Genomic DNA, 23,070 nt, shown 5'->3' with positions numbered 1-23,070 from the left:
GCTGCTTTAATCACCCAGCAGTAACAGTGCTTGACCACGGGTATTTCGAGATCGTGTTTGCGCCAAGAAAAATAGTTTATGATTGCTTTAGAGAATGTTCTGCTAATAATTTAGTAGATAAAAAAAGGATCTTCTGCTCTGTGTAGCAACATTCTGGTTTGACAGATGACAATACGAATATACTTTCCTCAGTGTAAACAGTAACGTGGGTCTTTCCGAGAGAGCGAGCCACAAAACCTAATTTAAATTCTTCGGGTTACCGCTGATAAGTCAGAAAAACTGCAGCCCCCGCCCTGCAGTCTGGCGGGGATGGAGACAAGGATCTGTGTGTGCCGTTGAGGGCCGGTTGCTCAGCACGTGCGGCGTTGATGGGGCCGCGCGTTCAGACGCAGCTACAGCGGAGCACGTAAGCCTCTGCTTAAACCTGCCCGGCTTCTCGGGCAAGTGTTCCTGGAGAGGGTGATGCCGACGGCTGCACGTCTTAGTCGAAGGCGATGCTCTTGTTGTTCCTTTAAAACTCAGTCGAGCGTAAACGGATTAGTTTCCGTAAGAGCAAACGAGGTGAGGTCCAGCGAGTTCTGCCGTTTTTGTAGAAGGATGCATACTCCGTCAATAACCACGTTTTATTGCCATTTATATTTCATCCACATTTTGCATTTTAAAAGTAGATATTGTCCAGCTATAGTTGGACATGACAATCCAAGAAGGCGTCAAGCACGCTCTTTTATCCTTCTCCAGCAAAGCTGTTTTGCCACAGATGCCAAAGGTAATTGTAGAGCCCGTTAAGTATGGAATTTATTACTTGCTGGTGACATCTGATGAACTTGGGTCTCAACACATCAGGACTGCTGGGTGAAGTAACCTTGTTTGGTTTGTGTCTCGCTTACTAAAACAGTTACTTGAAGGAGAGGCATCTTGTTTGTCTAGAAAGAGCACCTGCGCAATTGGAGAACGAAGAAGAACCCACCCTCCGTTGTCCTCTAGCCGTGCTCTGCCCCATTGGAAGAGCCCTGCAAATGGGTGTCTTTACTGCCAAAGATGTGGGAGATGTTCGAGGAGTTCTCAAATCCTTTAGGTGGTCTTTGAAAACACTCCCCTCCCCTTGTCAAATGCAGAATACGCTATAGCGTTACTGAACTCTGGGTCTCAGAAACACCGAGGGGCGTTGCTGGTTATCCCCAGTACCTGTGGAGTGCGTGGGACGAACACGTCTTAAGTGTGCAGCTGAGGGCGATGGGCTGCCCTTCCTCCTGGACGTGTCGGCGTACGCCACGTGGCACTCACTGCTCTAACTACTCGTTTCCTTGCAGCAGGGCTAATAGGAAGGGTTATTCGGTAGAATTCACGTCTTTGCTCTGTCTCCCGTAGGGCGTGTTGGAGAGCTTTCTGGGCACGGCGGTCACCGGTGCGATATTTTGCCTTTTCGCTGGTCAGCCACTCACAATTTTGAGCAGCACGGGACCTGTCCTTGTCTTTGAACGGCTCCTCTTTAATTTCAGCAAGTAAGTACGAGGGTGGAGGAGGGCGGAGGGGAGGAATGTCTCGCGCTAATGAAATACTAGCTGAGGAATGAGATGGCTGGCGGTGGGGAAGGAGAGGATTTAGTGCCTGAAACGGAACATCTCTTTGTTCCTCGTTGAGATTGCAGTGCAGTCACCTCGGGGATTTTCCCAGGCACTCGTGTCCCGGAGCGCTGCCCGCTCTGTGGGTACGGCTCTCCTCGGGGCCGCTTGGAAATTCTCGGCCAAGCCTCTCCTCGACGAGCCGTTTGCAGCGGTTACAGTCAGCGTGCTGTTCCTGCCCGGCTGCTGCCTGAGTTTCCCTGGCTGCTCCATGTTTCCCGTAGGAGCCGAGGAGGGAATCCAGCTCTCTGTGATTTCACTAACACAATCCCGCCAGTCTCAAGGTTACCAAAAATTTGTCCTTAAATCAGTGCTCATTTGAAATAATCACTATTGTAAAAGCAAAAGTACCTCTGACAGAAGCAGCTATCCGTGTCTGTCTGTCCCCAGAATTCCTCGGTGGAGCTTTGCCGCGTTAAATGCTCTGGGGTGTTTTCCTTTTCCCCGGAGCGAAGAGGTTCGGCGCCCTCCCCGCGCGCTGAGGTTGGTGCGGGGAGGATGGCTGACCCCCAGAGCTGAAGGGAGCCCCGTTGGTTAGGTGCTCTCCTGCACTACTCCCGCCTCTGCAACGCTGGCAAAATATCGTGAGAATCCCTAAAGGGGTCAGCATCTTCCGTGGGGGTTTGACGTGGGTACTCATTGATGATTTTACACGTGGGACTACGGATTCTTTGCAAGGATATCGCTTTGGGTGGTACAGAAAACACCCCAAATTGCTTGTATCCCCCTCTTCCCCCCTCAGGGAGCGTTCACAGCATGGCAAGGTGTGGGAGACGCACGTTGCAGGACACACAAGCGAGAGCTTTTGGAGGGAAGGTGTTACTGGGCTTGCTTTCAAAAGCAGTCGCCTGTGATGTGGAACAGCTCTTTGGCCGGTGGTGGTTATTTTTAGAAAAGGTCTATTGAATTATGAAGCTGAACATGGCTGCAGGTTGCAGTGAGGCAGGAGACATGGTATATGTTCGGTTGTTTAATTGTATCTCCTTCCTCATTAGGTTTAATCTCTGTGGGCAGTTACTCAGAGATAATTGCGAGCATGTAATCGTGCCTTCCTGCAAACAGCCCACATGTCGGAGAAGTCTTTAGGGGCCCAGGGCTAAGGCGGATGGTGTGTTTACATGCCATCCCGCATTCACGCTGCTGCGCCGGGCTCTTCCGGAGCGGGATGATTTCGCTGGGTTACTGAGCTCACTTGACGACACTTGAGGCCGTGCGAGCCGTGTCTGTGGAAAACGGTGCAGGGGGAAGCGGGCAGGGTCTGATTCTCCCGCTGCGTTGTGGCAGTTGGCGTTGTTCTGTAATCGGCACTGCTGGGTTTGAAGCCCGGATGGCCCGGCAGCGCGCCCTGACTGCCGTTAGGCAGAGCCGTAAGCGTGCCAAGCCGGGGAGAAGTTCATCCCTGAGTCGAGGATGCCACGGAGAGACGACCCCGCACCTTCAAATGCAGCGCGGTCCCCTCCTGCCTGGCCCCGGCACCGCCGCTCGCCTCGGCACGCTCTGCTCTGCAGGGGCAGAAAGGGGCACCTTTCTTTTCTCTCTTCGGCTGGAATAACAGGATGAAATCAGGAATAGACGCGCTGTAGCTGTTTGATTCTGGCAGGCGGGCCAAAGCCCAGGTGCTGCACGCGGAAGGGAAGAAGCAAGATGGAAAAACACTTTGTACGGTTTTGGGAGGGAGAAGGTGGTTATTTTTAACCCGAGGAGGAGGAGGTGGTTATAAAAGCTATTGTCCTAACAACCTGCTGGAGCAGAACGGCAGGATTTTTCGAGGGAGAATTTCTCACAAGGAAATTGGAATCAAGTACTGTGATTTTTCAATAATGGATTTGTGGTTGTTCATATTCACAACACCCTGTTCCCTGCTGGGAGCAAAATTAGAAAGGCTTCCCATTTACCGATTCATAAGGCTCAAAAGCCTCGTGTACCCAGCCGTGCGTCTAGCTTTGGGCGCCTGCGGGAGCGACGTTCACCGCCTTGCCGGCAGAACGGGTCAATGCTACAGGACACCGCAGGTCGACTCCGTCCTGGCTGGCAAGCTCCGCTCCCGTACAGAGTCTCTCCGGTGCCCGTTGTGAAATGAGTCCGGGTTTCCGAGCTGGAAGCGGCGGGGAGCGAGGCGCTGGGCTCCCCCGGAAGGCAGGACCCCAGCCCTGCTGCCTTCCAGCTGCAAAGGCGGCTGTTGGGAACGCTTCCCCTGCAGACACCTCGGAAAGAGAATTAATCACGGCAAAAGTACTTGGCCTGTTGTATGGTGTGTGTGAAGTGTCCTGTGCTTTTTCATTTGCTCTGTGAGCTTCAGAAGTGCTGTGGGACTTTGGGGAGGGGAGAGGGGGAAAAAAAAAAAAAAAAAAGTTTTAAACCTTCTGAAATTCTTCAACGGTGCACAGCCAGGGTGCCGTCTGGGCTTCTGCCAGCCGCCTTCTCCGCACTTGGTCGGCTGGATGGCAGCTCCTGCGCTCTGAGGCACTGACGCTGGATATTTCAGAGAGCTGGCACTGGGCTCTTTTATTATTTCCCCCCCTTCTCTTTTGCTAAATCATCACTTTGTTTCTTCCTTGCTCCTTCCCCCTCCTCCCGGTCAGGGCCGCAGCGTGAGAAGGCTGCAGCCCTCCCTGAGAGGTTTATCTACGACAAGGAGCAAGCCCTGCCGAGGCTCGGATTGACCCCGGGTGCCCGACGCTGTCTGAGCCAACCGGACACGGCACAGGTTGCCACCCGCGGGTGACTGCTGAGCGAGGGTAGAGGTGCGTGACGGCACACCGTGTCTCCGTGGAAAGCGCGTGTAAGAACAGGCACGTGGGAGATGCAGGGACTTGTTTCGCTGTTACTACGCAAGGTTTGAGGGAGTCCGTCTGCAGACGGGACTCGAGTAAATGGTGGGACCAGCCCGTGGACAGCTCTGAAGGCATCCCGTTGTGCCAGGGTGCAAGCACCCTACCAAGGGTTTTGCTGCTGAGCTAAACCTGCCCCTGGTGCTAGGAGCTAAGCCCGCTCCGAGGCACGCGCGGGTCTCTGGGGGAGCCCGCTCTGACCCACGCCTGGAAACGGTCCCGCAGGGATGGTGCTGCAGGGCAATCCAGCAATCTCCTCCTCCCTCGTGCCTTGCAGAGGCGCTCGGAGGTGCTTTTCCGCTGTTCTGTTTGAGCTGTGGGTGGTTATCTGCTGTAGCCTGCATTCCGGAGGTGTCTCGAGCACGGCTTTTGCTGGTTTTGTTTAAAGGCAGGCTCGCAGGGAGAGGCGTTCGGTTTTTCTTACAACTCTTGCTGTAGTTGGGGGAAGGAAGGGATGAGCTCCTGGGCCCCGTTCCCTCCCCAGAGCTTTCGGACACTGTTAGAGACTTTGCTCGGTGGTTTTCCCCCCTCCCTGGCAGTGGTCAAGGCCAGGTTGGATGGGGCTTTGGGCAACCTGGGTTAGCGGAGGGTGTCCCTGCCCGCAGCAGTGGTGTTGGAACTAGATGATCTTTAAGGTCCCTTCCAACCCAAACCAGTCTGGGATTCTATGATTTTTCACAGAAACTGCCCTTCCTCCCCTGTCCTTCAAGGCGGCAGGGCTCCTGCCTTCCAGGGAAGATGGGCTGGCTGGGGCTGCGGGCCCCGTGGCCTCCCAGGGCAGGCTGTAACCTCCCTGGCAGGGCCTTGTCTGCTCCGGTGTTCGCTTTTCACGTCTGTTTGGTCCTAAAAGCGTGCCTTCGGACTCTGCGCTGTCAGGGCATGGCAGCCTCGAGCAGCAAACGGGGGGGAAAACCGATTTCCCAGGAAGGAACGATGCAATTCGCTCCATCGTTCTGCCACATCCTGGCACCAGGGTTTGTCGTCTTCTGCTTTGTACCTTTGTACTTGTCGGTTTTCTGCTGGTGATATCGAGATTTCCACAGATAGTGCGAGGGCCTGAGAGATGGAAACGCAGGCTGCTGAGCGGGAGGCTTGGCAGGAGATTGCTTTTCTGAAGGAGATGCGTAAACTGTGGTTATGTCTTCAGCTGGTGGAAAGCTGCGGCGCTGAGCTGCTCTGGGTCTGGAGAGCTGGGTGTTCGGCCCCTCACAGCTCTGCGCGTGCTTGCCAAGGGAGGATTTTTACTGGGAAGCCTAGAAAGTGCTTGAATTCATTGGTAACGTTTATTAGCGGAGGCGTAAGCAAGAGTGATGGCTTCTGCATGCTCTTCTGCCACCTCGGCTGTTAAACTGCACCGCACACGTTGATGGAGTTGGCCGGCTGAAAGCGGAGAGCTTGGCTCGTGGGATGACCCTGAGCCTCAACGAGACAGGTCCCAGAGGCTGTGCGTTCACCACTTCCCACCGGGAAGGCACGATCCTGCGTGGATTTATCTAACCCCGATATTCTCCCTTCCTGCCACCCCTCTCTTGTTGCAGAGACAATGATTTTGACTACCTGGAGTTTCGTCTCTGGATCGGCCTTTGGTCAGCCTTCCAGTGTCTGGTTCTCGTCGCGACCGATGCCAGCTTCCTGGTCAAGTACTTCACCCGCTTCACCGAAGAAGGTTTTTCTTCCCTTATTAGCTTCATCTTCATTTACGATGCTTTCAAGAAGATGATCAAGCTGGCAGATCATTACCCGATCAACTCCAAGTTCAAGGTGGACTATATCACGCAATACTCTTGTGCCTGTGAACCATTAGATCCAGGTAAGAGAATGTTTAATTAGCTTTCCAGTTTGCAGATAGGAGATTGCATTTGCTTTCTTTTTCTGTTGTGCTGCGGTCCAGATAACAAACGGGGAGATTAATCCTTCTTTATCAGTTGTCTTCAGATATCCTATCTCAGCCTTATTTCGAGGCCGAGGGGTGAGTTTCACCCTGCGTGCCAACCGGAAGGTCTTTACCGCCGACCTTCCTGGGTTCTCCTCGCATGAGCATCGTTACCGGTGGAGAAGCCGTCTCCGTACCCTTGTCTCCTCGCATCCCTGTGGCTGGTAATTCTGAGTGGCATTCCTCGGAGAAGTCTGTGAAGGGGCCGAAGCGGCGGCCAGGTCACCGCCACGGTGCTTGGGTCACTCCTGGTATCCGCTGAGCCATTATGTCAAGTGCAGGAGCTGGATTTATTCAGGGCGTCACCCAAACGTGGGTGGTTTTCCACCTCCCGGCTGCACGTATGAGTGGAAAAGCACAAACGGTTCCTCGCTGGAGCGGAAGGGACGTATATCCAACAGTTCAGCCTATCGCTAGAGCGTGGGCCGCAAGGCCGGTGTAGCCAGCATACGGACAGATCTGGCAACGCGAGCGGGAACAAAAGCTTGCAAAACCCAAACGCAAACAGAAGTAGGCTGGCTCGTACCATTAGGGAAGCTGCGACCACTCCTAGGATCCTTCAGACAAAGAGGAGTGAGTAAGAAACTTGGTTTGTGCTCAAAGTAAACTGCAGGTTATCTCGACATACCTGTCGAACAGGAAAAGCTGCTGGGTGCTGCTAGCGCCGGGCAAAAGGTGTCGGGAGCTGGATCCCCCGGCGCTGCGTGCTGGCGTTCGGTGTTAAGCGTAGGGTCTCTGCACGTGCTTGGCTGTCGGGCTAGTCCTGCTGCCCGCTGACCGCCGGGGCCTTTTCTTTGTCGGAGTTCGGACGGCGGGGAACGGTCAATGCCGAATTGAAAGTCGCCACTTCTTTGCCTGCGGTGCAGAGCCGGTGCCCAGGGCAAACGTGGTGGTACGGCGGAACGTGGGGAGGACAGGGAGCGTGTGGCAGAGCCCACGGCTCGGTTCCTGAGAGGCCCGTGCCTGGAAACGCAAGGCTGGTCTCTACCTTTGTAAGCAAGCCGGGGGAGGATGAGCACGTGTGGTTTGCTAAAGTTCACCAACCCGCGCTGCCGCGGTTCTTCTCTTCCCGCTCCTTAAATAAACAGGTTTCCACATCAGCTGCTCCTCACAGCTACCGCGGAGGTTTTTTTCTCTTACCGTGCAACAGTAAATCCGCAGCACCGCAGCGAGCGCCAGCCAGGACAGAGTCTGAGCCCAGCTTTCACAAAGGGGCTCCGCAGCCTCTCTGAGTTGGCCCGTTTTTAAAGGTAGTGCCTTGCTCTGCCTGCGTGCTTCTGGCCGCGCAGCGGGAGTCAGTCTGTGACGTTTTGCTCGCTGAACGTAAGTGGCCTTATTCTCCATGTCCTGCAGTTTTTTAAAGCCCTGCGTGAGAAGGCAAAGTAGCGGCAGAAGATCCTCGTTGCCTTTGGGGGATATTTGCACGGTGTCAGCTCGGGGAAAGGGGCAACGGGGCCCTGGCAGCCGGGGGGTCTCTTGGTCCTTTGGCTCGGGATGAAGGCACTGCGGGGGGTGGCACAGCATAAGACAAGCGAGGAGATCTGCACTTAACCCAAAGCAAGCTGCGGTCCCAGCGGTGCGGTCGGATGGCTTCGAAACAAAGCTCAAGACCATCACGTCTTGCAGCAGCAGGTTTTGTAAGGAGCCACCAAGAGAGCATTAGGACATCAATTACCCTTCGTGCTGCCGTTCCCTCCCTGGAAGTTCGCAAGCTTTCTCTCGTGCCGCAGGAAACGGAATAACAGGGCACGTGGCAGACGAGCAAAAGGGGACGTCTGTGCTGGGAAACAAAGCAAAGCATGACGCGGTAGCAGGTGCTTTCTTTCCGGTGATTTTCCTTGAGCGCAGCTCACGGCTGCTGCTGTCGGGGTGGTGTAAGCAGCGGTCGACAAGCTGTGGGGGTCGCGTTGCGGAGAGGGGCAGGTTGCTTTGGGGTTTTTCCCCCCGAGCGCGTGCAGGTAAAGCTTTATTGGTTTGTGTCACACCCCAGGTGAAGCCGACTCTCTTTTCCTCGGACTCTGGTTCAGGCTTTTTACCGCTGGTTTTCATCTCTGCGCCGTTAAGATTTGGCTCCAGAGCCTGAGCGTCAGCCCTTCGCTGGCGTGGCTCGCTGTCTGCCCTGGCCTCTGCCCGCTCCCCCACCAGCAGCGGCCGCAGAAAGCCGGGCAGCGGCGTCTCGCCAGCCCCGCCGTGCGTCCCACAGCACCCTGAGATAATGCCTTCGAAATCACCGGCGGGATTTGCGCGTGCTCTGGCAAGAATTACCCAGCGTGTCCTGCGGCGATTTCCCTTTGATCTTTGCACCTCCGGTCTGTGTCTCCGAGCTGACACGCACCGGCGTATCACGTGCGTCAGGAAGTTAAAAGGCAAAACCAGCAGCGGGACCCACAATCCATCCGCTTCAGGAGCAATCGCGTCCGCGTAGCGACTGTTTGGCCAAAAGCAAAGCGTCGGGGCAGTGTGCTTGAACGCCGAGGGGGCTGGCGGCCGCAGCGGGGGGCACCGGGGGTCTGGAAGGTTGCAACTCGCTGCTCTCGGCTCCGCGCGGTTTTCGGGCACGGCCGTGACGGTGCGAAGACCCTCGTTGAACCGGCCGCCTGGCATGTTTCTGCTCGGAGGGGACAAGCCGCTCCGTCCAAAAGGCGTTCTGCCTCGTCTGTCGAGCCTGCCGAGGGGTTCGGACGTGACTGGAGGCGCTCGAAAAAGAACGTCAAGCACTCCGAGAGAGACGTTGATTATCGCTTCTCAAACTTGCCCTCTGAAGAAGAGGATTGCATCGTTTCCCAGGCTCAGCTCCGTCCTGGCAGCACGGCTCGCAGCTCGGCGCAGTCGCCGCGTCCAGGCCGCGCCGTCGCGAGGAAGACGCGGGCAGCAGGACCCGCAGTAACACTTCGAGGCACAGCAAAACCCCTGTCTTGACAAGAGTCGCGCGATCTGCCTTGTCGAGGGCCTGGGAAAGATCCCCCCCGTACAAAGCTGTCCTGCTGCTTATTTAGACCCTAGCCTGCTTTCTGTGGTGTAAAAGACAAACGCAGCTCCTCCTTCTCCAGCTAAAGAAATGTGAGCCATGCAATGCTTTAATACAACTTAAATATTCTTACAGACCTAGAAGTACATGCCAAACCTGCATAAAACACGAGGACGTAGTCAACAAGCCTGTTTTCAGGAAGGATTGCATTTCTAAATGAAATTTCAAAGAAATGATTTCTAATCCCATGGAAAGAAAAGTAAAGCGTGTATCATTGTCACAATGAATGCTGCCCCTTTTTTCAAAGAAGTTATTCCCATCCTGTTGATTTCAATTGCTCTTTGTCTTTTTTTTTTTAACGCAAAAAATGTGTTTGTGCTGGATTCTGAGATGCATTTTGCTTTTCTGGATATCTTTGGGGTTGTGCATTAATTTCAAGTTAATAATTAGGAGTGTTCTGTGGATATTAGTTTTATTCCAGAAATCATTAGAAAAATATTGCAAAACCATGAAATATTATATTGTCCGTCTGTTTTTCTATTATATTTTTTTTACAGTGAACTCCAAAAAAAACCCAGTTAGGTTTTAATTATGTTTCCCTTAGCCTTTTCTTTCCAGTTTTTGAGTGGTTGATGATCGATGCTCTTGGGTCACCCTGAAACAATACTTTTGTCTCACTTTACTGGAGCAAAGAGATTGCCAACGGTTTGATGGAGTTAACACGATTTGATAGTTGAAATGTGCTTTTCGGCAGCACGGCTCACGGTATTCCTTTTTCTGTCCTCTCTTGCAGTTAATAGCTCGTTACTTAACGGGACAACGGTGCCGTCAGCCGATGAGCTGTTCGATTACTCCACCGAGACGGTAAGTGCCCTTGCGAGGACGGGGTCGTGCGGGCTTTGAGGTCTGCGCGTGCCGCGCGCTTCTGCTGGGCCGTGCCGATGGAGCTGGCATCGAGCGCGCAAAGAAAACCCTCGCGCCGACAGCCCCCGCTGCCCGTGACGCTGTGAAAACGCGACGCTGCTCCTTTCGGCACGCTCGCTTGATCCTCCGAGGATTTCTCGTAGCACCGCGTGCGGAATGCTGCGTGCACGGCTGGGCAATGCCGATTGCTTGCTACCAGCGGCCGCTTTTCGCAGTCCGATCGGGACGTGTGGCAGGATGCGGGTGGTTCTCCGGGGCATTAGTGAGAGCCCTGGAGGGCTGTAACGGTAGGAGTGCTGTGGCCAGCCCTTCCTTTGGAAGGTCCTGCTGCCATCCCCTTCTTGGATTTTTCCGTGGCTAAGCCTGGCTTTTCCACATTTCACTCTGGCGGTGAGCTTTGGATGATGAGGAGGGAGAAACGGAGCTTGGTGGGGTCAGATACGTTTGTCTTTGGTGCAGGGGAACTAAGTTGAGACGCAGAGTAACAGCTTTCCGCTGAGGAACACGGATCCCTCCTGCCTGTGTTTCTTTTCACGTGGTGGCCACTCTCGTGCGGCATCAGGTGGCCCAGCAGAAAGGGAATGGTTTCTGAGTTGTCGGCAGGCGCTAGGAGCGTGACACACGAACCTGAAGGCAAGAGCGTTGCCCAGGGTCCCCGAGGGATCAGTCGCAGGGGGAAGAGACGCAAGTTGAGGTCTCCTGGTCCCCAGAGCCTGGCTCTGTTTCCAGGCCCCTTTGTGGATGCCTTGGAGTTTCGAAGGAAAACCCGAGTCTGGGGACACAGGGCAGGGATCGTGGGAAGGGGCAGAGCAGCCCTGGCACAAATCCTGCCGGGGATGAAGTGAGATCACACTGCGGGGTCTCCCAAAGGAGAGAGATGCCCTCTTCTTTCCGCTCTCTGATACCCCAAGTGGTAATCCAGCCTATTGAGCACTCTCCGGTGCCTATTTCTGCCGATATAAAATAGCAACATGTAAAATTTGCCCCCAAATGCTTGTTTCTTAGTTCACCTCCCTGCTTTGGAAGGGAGCTGCGTGGAGACAGCAATTTAACACGATTTACAGCGTGCGCCAGCTTTTTCTTTGCACGTCCGGCGTTCTGCGGGCGCTGATGGCACCCAGTAAGTGCAGTTGCCTCCTGCAGAAGCCTCCTGACGCCAGTGGGCATGAGGCGAGCTCAAGCCTTGTTTCTAGAAAGGGCGAGGAAGGGAATTTCTTGCTGTGGTCTTGATCCGAGAGAAGCAGGTTTGGGTTCGGCACTGCTTGCGGTGAACGAGCAACGGGGAGCGGATGTAGAGGTGGTCTCAGGCCACTCCAGTTTCTGCGTGAGGTTTCCCACGTTGCCTTTCCACTGGAGAAAACGCAGAGCGTGTCTGGCAGACCGCAGCAGAGGTCAAAAGATCTCTGTCTTCTTTCCGAGGGCCGGCGTGTCCTCAGTTCCCAGGTAATACCATCCTCTGCCCGGGTTAACATCCGTTCTGTCTGCACAGAACCACGGGGATTTTCAGCCTCTGCTCCGTGCCTCCCTTTTCCTCCCAGTATTTTTCCTGACGCTCTGTCCCCGTTCCTGTGCTAGCACGAGCAGTGTTTGCATGAGCACAGCTTTATGGAGATGTTCTCTTTTTTCCTGCAGAACACCACCATTGACTGGTCATCTCTGACAGCCAAGGAGTGCTTGAAATACAGAGGTCAGCTTGTGGGCAACAACTGCGGATTCGTCCCTGACATCACCCTCATGTCTTTCATCCTCTTTTTTGGCACTTACACCTGCTCCATGGCCCTGAAGAAATTCAAGACCAGTCGCTACTTTCCAACCACTGTAAGTGTCTCCTTTCACCCTAGCAGTCTCAGCGTGCAAAGATCCGCCCTCCTCTGGGTATAGCTCTCGCACGCAGGGAGGAACGCTTCGCAGGGCAGCCGCGTTACGTTGGTCCTGGTTAAGCCAGGCGTGGCTGGGAGTGCTCAGCTTTCGCGCTCGGTGTTCCTGCAGGGCACGGGTAAGGCAGCAAAAGAGCCAAAATGAGCCATAATCTGTCGTGAGGGTGGGGCAGTGATTTTAAACGTACTGACGACAACGCTTCCAAGCTGAGATAGGCGACGATGTAGTTTATCAGCCTTAAGAAATCAGAAGAGTCCTTCAGGCATATATAGTTCCAGCCGGCCGTTTTCAGCGTCAGACAAAGCGCTTGGTGTGACGTACTGGCTCTGGGGTGGGATGCGTGGCCGTTTTGCGGGGCTCAAGCGACCAAAAGGGGCTGTTAATCCTTACGTCAGAAGTCTGCCTGCTTGGAGCCGGCGGGAGTCTTTGGGGAGGCAGCCCGTTGCTGTGTCACCGTAAAAGCAGGTAAGCGAGCTGTCCGTGTGGAACAGGAGAGCAGAGACGCATCTTTGATATTACCACGTAGCGTCCGAAATACTCAGAAATCAATGCAAAAATGTTGAACTCGACTGCAGTCTGTGTCTGGCCGACCTGTTACGGTAGGGACCTAAAGCAGAAATTCCCTTTCCTCTCCGAGGATCAGGTGCAAAATAAGGATGACCTGAAAAACCTCGGCATTGATTTAAACAAGATTTTGCTCAGACTTACAGCCGCCTTACATGCCCCTTTGAGGTGCATCTGCTTGTTCTGTCTCCCTGACCAAAGGTACCACGACACGCGTGCGAGCTGGCGGTTTCCGTGTGTACCGAAGCCGTGTTTCTCTCCAAGACCTGCCCCCCCCCACACCCCCCGTTCTTGGCGTTCTGACACACGGGGATTTATCCTGCATGGATGTTTACTGTTCTGCTGTGTTAGAATTGAACCTCTATTATTTTTAATAAAAAGGAAACAAATTCCATCGGGGCTGGAATGCAGCTCAATTTATCTGTAACCATGTGAACCCAGGAAACCTGGCAGGAACAGCAGCTCTGAGACGACCATGCAGCTACGGGCAAGCGCAGCGGGTCCTGCCCAGTTAAATTGCGGGCTCTGACCAGTGGCGGCTGTAAGTTGTCGTATTCCAACGGCTTCAGTGGAGTTGGGCGCTCTCAGGGCACGCTGAGGATTTAGCCGAGAAGCGTAGTTTGGTTTCCTGTCTGTTTAGGTTGATTTGTTACTTGAACAGAAAACAATCTCATCTCAGCCAGTCATGCAGAACGTTTCACCTGTCGTGGAACTTTGGGTCTTCCCATCTTCTGAAGAGAAGCTTGGGACTGTTTCCATTGTCTGGTCTAAAATACCATTTCTCCCCTTTTCCGTTTTGTTTGGTTTTGTTGTGGGTTTTTTTTTTAGTCTGCATTGCAAAATCCATCATATTAAACAAATGGAGTCTGGAGGTAACACAGTATTTTTTGTTAAAGCCACATACCTTAGGAGCCCCGTGATCACAAGGTGTCAGAAAAGCAGTCTCTGGCCCTGCATAGAAAACCAGGAATACGTGGACCCTAAAGAATCAGAGATCAGAAGGCAAACAGAAGGAAACAATATTTCATATGTCTATAAAAGTCACAATTTTGATTAGGTTTATTTGTGAATGTTCAATATCTGTTAATAGTGGAAGCTGATCCTGCACAGTCTCTTCAGACGGTGCTGCAGAGGAACTAGGTCCCCGTGCCCGTGGTTGCTGGCTGCTGTCGAACCCAACAGCAGTGAGGCTGCCTTGAAGGATTCATGGGGGCGTTCCTTACAAAAGCAGTTTTCTTTGTCCTTGGGCTTGTTTTCATGCTTCCATTTAGGCCTAATTGTCCGGCTTTCAGACAACGCAAAAAAGTACCCAGGCACGTTGAGGCAAACGGCACCAGACGTGACGATACACGCCTTTGTTTCTACGAAAGAAATGATGAGCTCGTATCGCCACCGGACACGAGCCTGGAGTATCCCACAGAAACCAAAGCATGGGTGAAACGGTCTTTCCTCGTACTGAGTACTGATGTGATATCATCTTCTGTTTCAGGCCCGGAAGCTCATCAGTGACTTTGCCATTATCTTGTCCATTTTGATTTTCTGTGGAATAGATGCCCTGGTAGGTGTGGACACACCGAAACTCATTGTGCCAAGTGAATTCAAGGTATGTCGTCGTCAGCTTGTTTGGTGGCCTTGGGAAGAGGTTCTCTTTTCCACCCGTCTGCCCCGTGGGAAATGACTTGCCCTCAAAACAGGAGAGTAGTCGGCTGTCTGGAAAGGGCCGTTTTTCTCAGATGAGACCCATTTTGATAGCATGGTTTGGGTTGGCTGCTTTGTCTCCTAAATCCTGCCCCCATGCTTGGAACCTTTTGTTGCTGCTAATGGGAAGGAGGAAGTTGTTGCAAACCTCAGGTATCTCCTTGTAGCCCCATGGCTGGAAGTGCCGGTGTATTTAGATGTCATCGCTCCTATATTGCGGCTCTAATGCAAGCTTTCCTTTCCTTGCCCTTCAAAGCCAACCAGTCCTGAGAGGGGTTGGTTCATCCCACCTTTTGGAGGGAACCCGTGGTGGGTCTACCTGGCAGCAGCCATCCCTGCACTGCTGGTGACTATCCTCATCTTCATGGACCAGCAAATCACAGCCGTCATCGTCAACAGGAAGGAGCACAAGCTCAAGGTGGGTGTGCTTTGTGTCTTGCATGCGTGCGGAGAGCTGCCCGGTGCTTTTTCTGTGCTCGAGATGGAGGAGGGCCCGTGGCAAGGTTGAACGTACATGCCACCGCAGAAACGTCATGGCGGTGTTTAACAACACTGTTTATTTTGTTGACTAGCGTAGAGGTTTTTCCAGGAAAACCGCTGAGACGGTTGAAAATCTTGAGCGTTGCGCAAACAGTGTTTGCCTTCCTCCTAGAGCAAGAACCCTGTGCGGGGCCAACTCGCGGTGTCTCGTTCAGTAAGCGCTTGCTAACTTTGATTGGCTTCACCATCGTGCGGCCTGAAGCGTTCCCACATGAGAAGCTTTGGGATTGCTTCTCCCTTTTCCGTCACAAACAGGTCCCATGCAAGGAACAGTGGGATCTCACCCCACCAGCCAGCTACGCCTTCCCTCCCAGGGGAAGGAGAGGACTTAGACCCGTCGCATCCTACCCACTGCTCTTCTGGCAAAGGCCTGGCAAGAGCCGGTAGAAATCGGAGCAGCCCTCCTTTGAGAGGCAGAACTTGTGTTTCATGTCCACATAAACCCCAAAAGTTTCTTAATACCTTTACAATATTTTGGTCTATCCTTGCAAGAGCTTTGCTCTCCAACTGTAAACGCTGGAGAATGGCAAAGGAAACTGGTAAGTACAGGCTAGTCAAGGCTTGTCTTGTCAAGAATACTGATGTGGAAACCATCTAGCTGCCTTCATGGCCTTGCTGCCCCGGCACTTCTAGTCGTGGTAGTAGTACTGTCTACCTCAGTAGAGGGCTGGGTGAAGTTCGTGTCAGAATCTGCTAGCCCTGACCCCAGAGGTGGTGTTTGCCTTGGTGCTTCTGCAAGACTCCACCGTTTGAAGAATTAGAAAAGGAAAGAGCGTGCGCGTCTGTCCACAAACATGAAGTTATACATTTGTCCGCTTTGTGCGTCCGTCCCGTGAGCTCTGCTTTTCCAGCGGGAGATCAGAAATCATTAAATGAAACGCAGTCAGAAACTGGTTGATGTCTGTGATTGCCGATGTTTGCTCGGGTAGGGTAAACGCGTGCTGTCCCCTGTGCCCAGCAAATACAGTTGTACATACTGCCAAAACTGTTCAGTCCTCTGAAACGAGTCCCGTTTCAGAAACCTCCTCTGAAACAGGTCTGATGTTAAGCAAGGCCTAGGAAGGGTAGGATGCTTTCCAGTGGGGGTGCTTGGCCAACGTTCTTTCTGGCATTTTTGTCAGCAGGGCATTCAGGAAGATGACTGGGGCCAGCAGAAGGGTCTGATGGCTCGCTGGTGTGTGAAACTGCTGGGATGGCTAGTGCTGGTGCTTCCAAACGGCCCTTCGCTTCACAGATGAAGGTTCCCTAGAGAAACTAGTCTCAGACTCAAGTCCAGCTAAACCTCTCGTCTAGCATCAAATGACTCTTAACATCTAATTTTCCTCTTCCCTCAAAGGCCCAGGCCTATTCCTTATCGTCTGCTGCTGTTTTGAAGGAGAGCAAGTTGCTCTGTGATGGTGGTCGGCTTTCTTCCTGCACTGGTGCCACAGACTAGAAGGGCATACTTTATCGATCGCATGCCTCAGCGTGGAAAGGAGAGCCAGGGCGGGTGCACCAGGTCATGCAGGGGTCTGTAGAGAGTGCCCGTGTTTGGGAGCTCAGGCTTGCGGTGGGCCTTCGAAGGGCCTCCTCCCTCAGGAGCTCGGCTTTGACCTGAGCCGGGACCTAATTTTCATCTGCACCGCACTGCGTTATTGCAACCCCAAATCTCTCTCACCTGATCAGAACGGGCAGAGTTTCTCTGGATGTGACAAGCCCCTGTTGCCGTGTTTATCGTCTAAGACGATCGCTGGCGGATGTTCCCAGCCACCGGCAGAACAAGGTCTCTTTGTGTCACGACCATCCCCGAGCGGGCACAGCACGGCGGTGTGGCTGTCAGCTGCTCTGAAGGAGGTTTTGGGGGCGCCGGGGCGATCACAGAACCCCTCCAGTGGTCCCAGTACGACAGCCGTGTCGGCTGTACAGTGCTGTAAAATAAAGCAATAAGCTGAAGAGATTTGGGACATACCAAGGGCATAGCCGCAGTTGGATGTTATTTAAAGAAGAGCTTTATATCCGCTGACATAGAACAGCCTAGGATGTAGTACTGTTTTTAAAATAAACTTTCCGGACCGGCGCTATGCAGCTTTTCGTGCCTGTAGGGTCTTTCCTTTCCCTGCACAGTCAGTTCTGTTGAAAAATATTAAATTCCTGTAAAAGACGACTCTCCCTTCCTGCTATCGGGACACATTTCGAGCGGTCAAACCCGTGAGAGTAAAGACTCCCTCGGGGCACGGGCGGCGCTGGGTCGTTGTTTAGATAGCTGTTCTATGGAGAGCCCTTGGCAATGCCAGTGGAGCTTTACTTGAAAGAGAGGAGGATGTTCCGATTTACGTGGTCGCCGTGGACATTAGACAACCGACGGGGGATTTAAGACCGTCCGGAGCCTGACCCGGAGGAGGAAGTCAGAGTCACCGGGAGCGGGAAGGTTTGCTGCGAGGGCGATGAGTGCGGCTGGTGGTCTCACGGGGCTGGTTTGAAAGCCCTCTGCACGCCGCTCCTTGCCGTCTGGGTCTGGGCGGGGATATTGGGTACGGTACCCCCGTCGTCCTCGGGGGAAGCTAGTCACCCACAAGGTCTCGGTTTCAGGTCTGTCTCCTGCACCTAACCGCACCAGCAGACACATCATTTTCTTAATCACTGGAGGAATATATTCACTGTTCCTCCCCCACAAAGAAGAGACCCCTCATCTCTTGAGCTTACAGGCACCGCACGTGGTTGTGCTATCAGCACTGGGCGTACTTTTTTAGTAACGAAGTATAAACACTCCAGCAGAGAACTGTTTAATATAAAAAAAAAAATATTTCCTGCTTCCTTGTTATGGTTGCGAGCACATGCTTTTGTTTAACTGGGGGCTCTCGAGCGTGATCCCGCTCCTCCGCACCAAAAAGCATCTCCGCACACCGGATCTCCTGTCGGCCGAAAGGAGGACGGGGGTTTTTCTGGTGGTGCCTTGCCCAGGTCTTGGCAGGGTGTCCCTGAGTGCCCGTCCCAGTGCTGCCGGCCAGCCAAGGTAAGCAGCGCGCTGATGAGGAAAACAATGAGGACCGTTCAAGATGAACTGGGTTGCTTTCCCTCCTGGGTCACCAAGTAGGTCCGGATCATTTGTTCTTTCCAATAAAATCAAATTGAACGGGATTAAAAGAAGGTTAATCTTCTTGAAAATAGCAAACCTCAGAGATTTGCCCAGTATTTTTCTGAAGATCCCTTTCTTTAGCAGCTCTTTTGTTTCTTCACTTCTCTTGGCACTCGGGGCTGGCGGGTTTCCTGTGTTAATTCATTAAAGGATTTGAAAAACAGGAGAGCAGAGGTCTTCCAAAAGGAGTAAAGATGAGGGCAGCTTTATCCTCCCGATAAGGTGCGAGCCCATCAGCTGCCGATGCTTTCCCCAAGAGCGCGCGGGGCTGGGTGCTGCGGGACGAGCCTCGGGCACGAGGCACCGTCAGCCGGGCTCAGCCCGGTTGTGAAGTCCCGACTGTGGGATCCCGCGGTTGCGTCCCGTCCTGAGGACGGGAGTTGGGACCTGAGACAGCAAAGGTACCTTCAGGCGGGCACCGTGTTTCTGCTGGATTGCTTTCAGGTGGACTTCACTAAGTCCTTACACTCAGAGGGATTTGACAACAGCTGCTTAAAATGTGAATCAGGCTTTGCCTGGCTTTAAAGGGCGGTTTGGGTGTTTGAAGCTCAGCACGCATCCGAGCTGTCGCTTCCACGGACGCGAGATGACTTGGCGCACAAAGGCGCCGCTCTCAGCCTCCCACCGCGTCCAGACGAGTCCTGCGCCCTCCTAGCCGGGCAGCAGGACGAACAGCTCGCACCGTCGCGAGCCGCGCTCTGCTTTGCGGGCGATCTTCCGTCCGCTCGCCCGCTCCGAACTCTCTTGCTGCCGTAACTGTCTCGTGCTGTGCAAATGGGCCGTCGTGGTTTTGCACGAGATACAGATAGTGAGAGCTTGCGTATACTGTTTGCAAGATACGCTGCGTGTCTCACCAGCCGCTTTTCGGTGAAGGTGGTGCGCTCTGATTGTCTTTAACTCCTGGTCTGCGGTGTCAAGCACCTAGCGAAGAGCGGTTTGGCTGGTGGCAGGGCACCTTGTGCCAGCTCCACCCCCGAGCGCTCTGGAGTCTACACAAGGTCCTCCGTCTTTTGCAACCGCTTGCAAGTCTGCTGCTCTCCTGTGCTTACTGCGTGCTGCTGTGTTCAGAGCTTGCCAGACCTGCAACGCTTCCCTGTTTTCTCTGCAGAGACGGGGAATTCATCCTGTAAGGAGCACTGATGTCCTACTCGGGTGTTTTTTGTAACCATTTCTGTTGGCCAGAAGATGCTGTGGAAGGAAATGCTGCTTGTTTGGTGACCCTCTGGCCCTTCTGGAGGTCTTTCGAGTCATTAAGCTGAAGGTTGTCTGTCTCCCTTCACAGAAAGGTGCTGGGTATCATCTGGATTTGTTCTGGGTGGCCATCCTGATGATCATCTGCTCCTTTATGGGTCTGCCCTGGTACGTTGCCGCTACCGTGATCTCCATCGCTCACATTGACAGCTTGAAGATGGAGACGGAAACTTCAGCCCCTGGAGAACAGCCCAAGTTTTTGGGAGTGAGGTACGTCAGACCAGCAATGGCCTGTGTGCCTGCCAAGGTCGGTTGGTGCTGTAACTGGTCCTGCTTCGAGCAGGACACGTGCGGAGCTCGGGGGGAATCGCTGCCAAGCCTCAGATCAGCTGTGCTTCCTTACAGCTTTTTTTTTTTGTCCGCAGAGGGTATATCCGGTTAGAAGTTGATCTGGCGTAGCCCTTATTTGCAAATACTCTTCCGTGAAAAGGAACACGACTGTTGTAGTACGGGAGAGCCTGTGCAAACGCGTGGGAGCAAAGGGAGGAGACTTTGCACCTGAGCTTAGACCGTTTCTCGGTCTGCTTTGGGCAGAAGTCACCCCAAAATACACAAAGCTTTACGGAGCGAGCTCCGGTGCCCGTGGGACACTGCGAAGTTGTCATGAAGAATTTTGTGCTGCTTTCTTCGTGTTTCCAAACCCGGCTGCGAGATTTAGCAGCGCAAGTCTTGGACAAATTTGCCTGTAACTCCTCACAAGTTTATTGGGCCAGACCAGACGCTGTTTTCCAGTGTTTGAGAAAGGAGATAAATTTACCGCACGTTTCCTTATCCATGCAAATTCGACAGGCATTCATTAGCAAACATAACGGTAAAAAACGTAAACCTGTCGTGCCTAGAGCAGTCAGCTCTACTTAATCAATCAAGCAATTTTTTCTGTACTTAGTTGCCTTAATTAAGTGTTCTGAAGTGCTTTCAGTAGGAGCACTTCTGGCAATCGGGCCACTCGTTTAGGTGACAAAATAGAAAATTAATGGCCTAACTGTCGGTACTCTGAAATATTACTGGGAAAAGTATTTGTGGGTGTAGGGAGCGGGTGTGGGTGCCAATGAAGGCGCATCTTCAGCACCCCACGAAGGCCCGGCCCGTTTCTCCAGCTGCTGGAGTGCTAGGCCCAGGACTCCAAATGCGCTATTAAATGAAGAGCCTGGACAGCTCGTGATTTATTACCTATCTGCATGCTGTAAGCACTGCCGTGCAGAGCAGCTGGATGGCTAGTTAACGGTTTCTGATGTTGAAGGTGCAAACACGCTCCTCCTTCCTCAGCAGCAGTACTCTGTAGATCCCCAAACAGCGGAGCTAGGGCAGCGTACAAAGCCTGGCCTCGGGTTCGACAGAGGAGCTGTCTGAGGCTTGGGCAGGCTCAAGACACCTGCCCGACGCTCTCGGCTTGGCATCGCCGCTCCGCTTCGGAAGCGGGGCTGCGAAAACGAGTCGTCAGGCTTTTACGCTGGTTTTGAGTGCCCTGAGAGGGGCTAAAGCCAGAGTGGCACTGAAGCCATCCTGCTCACCCCGTGATTTTGTTTCAGGGAGCAGAGAGTCACTGGAGTCATCGTTTTCATCCTGACTGGCGTGTCTGTCTTTATGGCTCCCATCCTGAAGGTAAGGACATCGCCTCTTCTGCCTCCTCCTGCTCACACAGCCGAAGCAGGGCCACAGCAACTGTCGGGCTGGTTTTACGCTCATCGCCGAAGCGTGGAAAAGGAGATTAGCGACAATTACTGATGCAGTTTTACAATTTTCTGGAAGCTTAAAAGCCTTCCTTTTGGAAGGAGAAAATAACATCGTTGTAGTGTGCTAGATAGTGACAAAGTTTGGGGCTGGTGCTCTGGGGGGCTGTGATTCTTTTTCATTTTAAGATTTTCCTTCCACGTTTGTATAAAGTTAAGTTTCCTTTTATTTTGCACTCTTACACTTCTGCTGGGCCTGTGTTTTGCGGATAAAGCTTGAGAGCCTTCTGGTGGCACGATGGAAGGATGGTTGGCAACGCAGTAGAGCTGCTGTGCAGAAGACACAGGTGAACAGACGAACATGTAGCTTTAAAAGCACGTTTGGATTGATTTCAGCGTGCGCACGCCTTAACACGCGTACCCGAAGAAAATCTTCCTTCGGTGCTTACTCACAGGCTGTGTGCATGGCCCACGGAGAGGAGGAGGGGGTTTTGATGGGAGAGAACGCGCAGAGCTGGTGGCAGCGAGCAGAGCCTACAGCTGATGGTGCGAGTCCATGGGTACAGCTTTGGCCAGAACTCTTGGGGAGCGTTGCCACTGCCGTGGCGGAGCTGTACCCTGCCCGGTGCAGCTGCCGAGGAGCGCACCTCAGCAGCGCGAGGCTCCTGCAGCTTGCCTGGCTTTTTCTTTTTAAACAGCCAGCACAGCAATCAAGTTTTGACTCTTTTAGGCTGGATCCTCCTAAAATAGCACATCCCTTGTCGCTCAGAAGCGATGCCCAGCTCAGCAGTATGGAAAACCTGTTTCTGGAGGAAGCAGTGTGACCAAATGTTATTTATTTCTTAATCTCTTGATTTTTTTTTTTTTTTCTTGTGAGATTAGCCCAGGCTCTGGACAGATGTGGTGCTGATGTACCATTTAATCTAGGTAGGTAGCTTTTTTCCCAAGACCTGAAAGTTGTTGGCACGTAGCCACAGAGAAACACATCCTTAGCGGATCATCAGATCGTAGAACGAAACTGGGGAACCTGCTTACCCGTGTCTTGTGGAGGATGCTGCCTTCTCCGGGGACGATGATTTCAGTGATGCCAAGTGCAAGTACAGCAGGAGATGTCAGCTGCAGAAGTCCATCTCCGCGGATCCGTTGACCAGTGGTACCAGCAGAAGATGTCGGAACACTAACGTACGTACTGAAGCAGTGGCACCACGCGCCCTAACTCCGTGACGGAGCAGATGGGTGTCTGGAGAAGCGTTTCTGGAGGAGGCAAATGAGTTTTTGGTCACGAGGAGGTTGGAAGCCACGGGGGCTGTGAGGCACGGTTAGACGTGAGCCGAAGGGGAGGAGCAGGCAGAGGGCAACGATGCTGCCTGTGTGTGAAGTGGCGACAGTGGCTTTGCGAGGTCAGCGGGTGCCTATTCCTGATTCCTAAGGTTGTGTTTACAACTAGCACATCTTTGTGTCTTGGTAACGGTTTCCTCCTCTGCACAAGCAGGCATTTCCGTGCCCTTAATTTAATGCCTGATGATTGTCATCATTCTGTTTGCTAGTTGATGTGACCTTTCCCTGCAAGATCTCCCTTCCTCTATTCCACTGGGGTCTATTATTTCCCCTGTCATTGCTTCATTCATTAATTATTTGCCAGTGCTTCCCCTAAGAACGCGTACGGGGAGGATCCTGGCGGGAGGACGCCTGAGGATAAACCGGCACGCTCCTCGCCCACGTGCCGGCACGCAGCACCTGGCAGCGTTTCAGGACCTTTCACAAACTCCGGTGGCAGGGTCTCCCGCTCGGGAGAGCCGCTTTGCTAAATGCATTGCAGAACATTGAGTCTTCTCACGGCAGCGGCAAATCGAACCCTGAGGATCCCAAATTCAATAAAACGGGCGATCCACAGGATAATCTCATCTTTGTTTTTTGTGGGTTTTGCGGTGTTTGTGCTGGTTGTCAACGTCACTGACGTTTCTGCTCAGTTATGGCAGATCTCCACAAAACGTGCTCGGCCCTGCTAGGAGAATGACAGGCACTTTCCTCTAAATACATTTTTAATTCTGTTGGCTAGCAGCAGGTTTGCTCGGA

At 53.1% G+C, this 23,070-nt stretch overlaps 1 protein-coding gene across 8 annotated transcripts in view; it reads left to right on the top strand.

Moving 5' to 3' along the window:
- Positions 1–23,070, top strand: part of SLC4A4 (solute carrier family 4 member 4) — a 215,976-nt gene that overhangs the window by 176,933 nt on the left and 15,973 nt on the right. For all 8 annotated transcript variants that reach the window (XM_075750848.1, XM_075750852.1, XM_075750850.1 and 5 more), the window contains 8 exons: positions 1,369–1,502; positions 5,992–6,263; positions 10,148–10,218; positions 11,911–12,096; positions 14,210–14,323; positions 14,675–14,836; positions 19,356–19,534; positions 20,854–20,926. In XM_075750848.1, coding sequence (XP_075606963.1) covers positions 1,369–1,502; positions 5,992–6,263; positions 10,148–10,218; positions 11,911–12,096; positions 14,210–14,323; positions 14,675–14,836; positions 19,356–19,534; positions 20,854–20,926 — 1,191 coding nt within the window. The remainder of the gene's footprint in view (positions 1–1,368; positions 1,503–5,991; positions 6,264–10,147; positions 10,219–11,910; positions 12,097–14,209; positions 14,324–14,674; positions 14,837–19,355; positions 19,535–20,853; positions 20,927–23,070) is intronic.

This window comes from Balearica regulorum, chromosome 4, assembly GCF_011004875.1.
Source record: "Balearica regulorum gibbericeps isolate bBalReg1 chromosome 4, bBalReg1.pri, whole genome shotgun sequence".
NCBI lineage: Eukaryota > Metazoa > Chordata > Aves > Gruiformes > Gruidae > Balearica > Balearica regulorum.
Note: the sequence above shows the minus strand (reverse complement) of the source record. Positions and strands in the feature narration are given on the sequence as shown.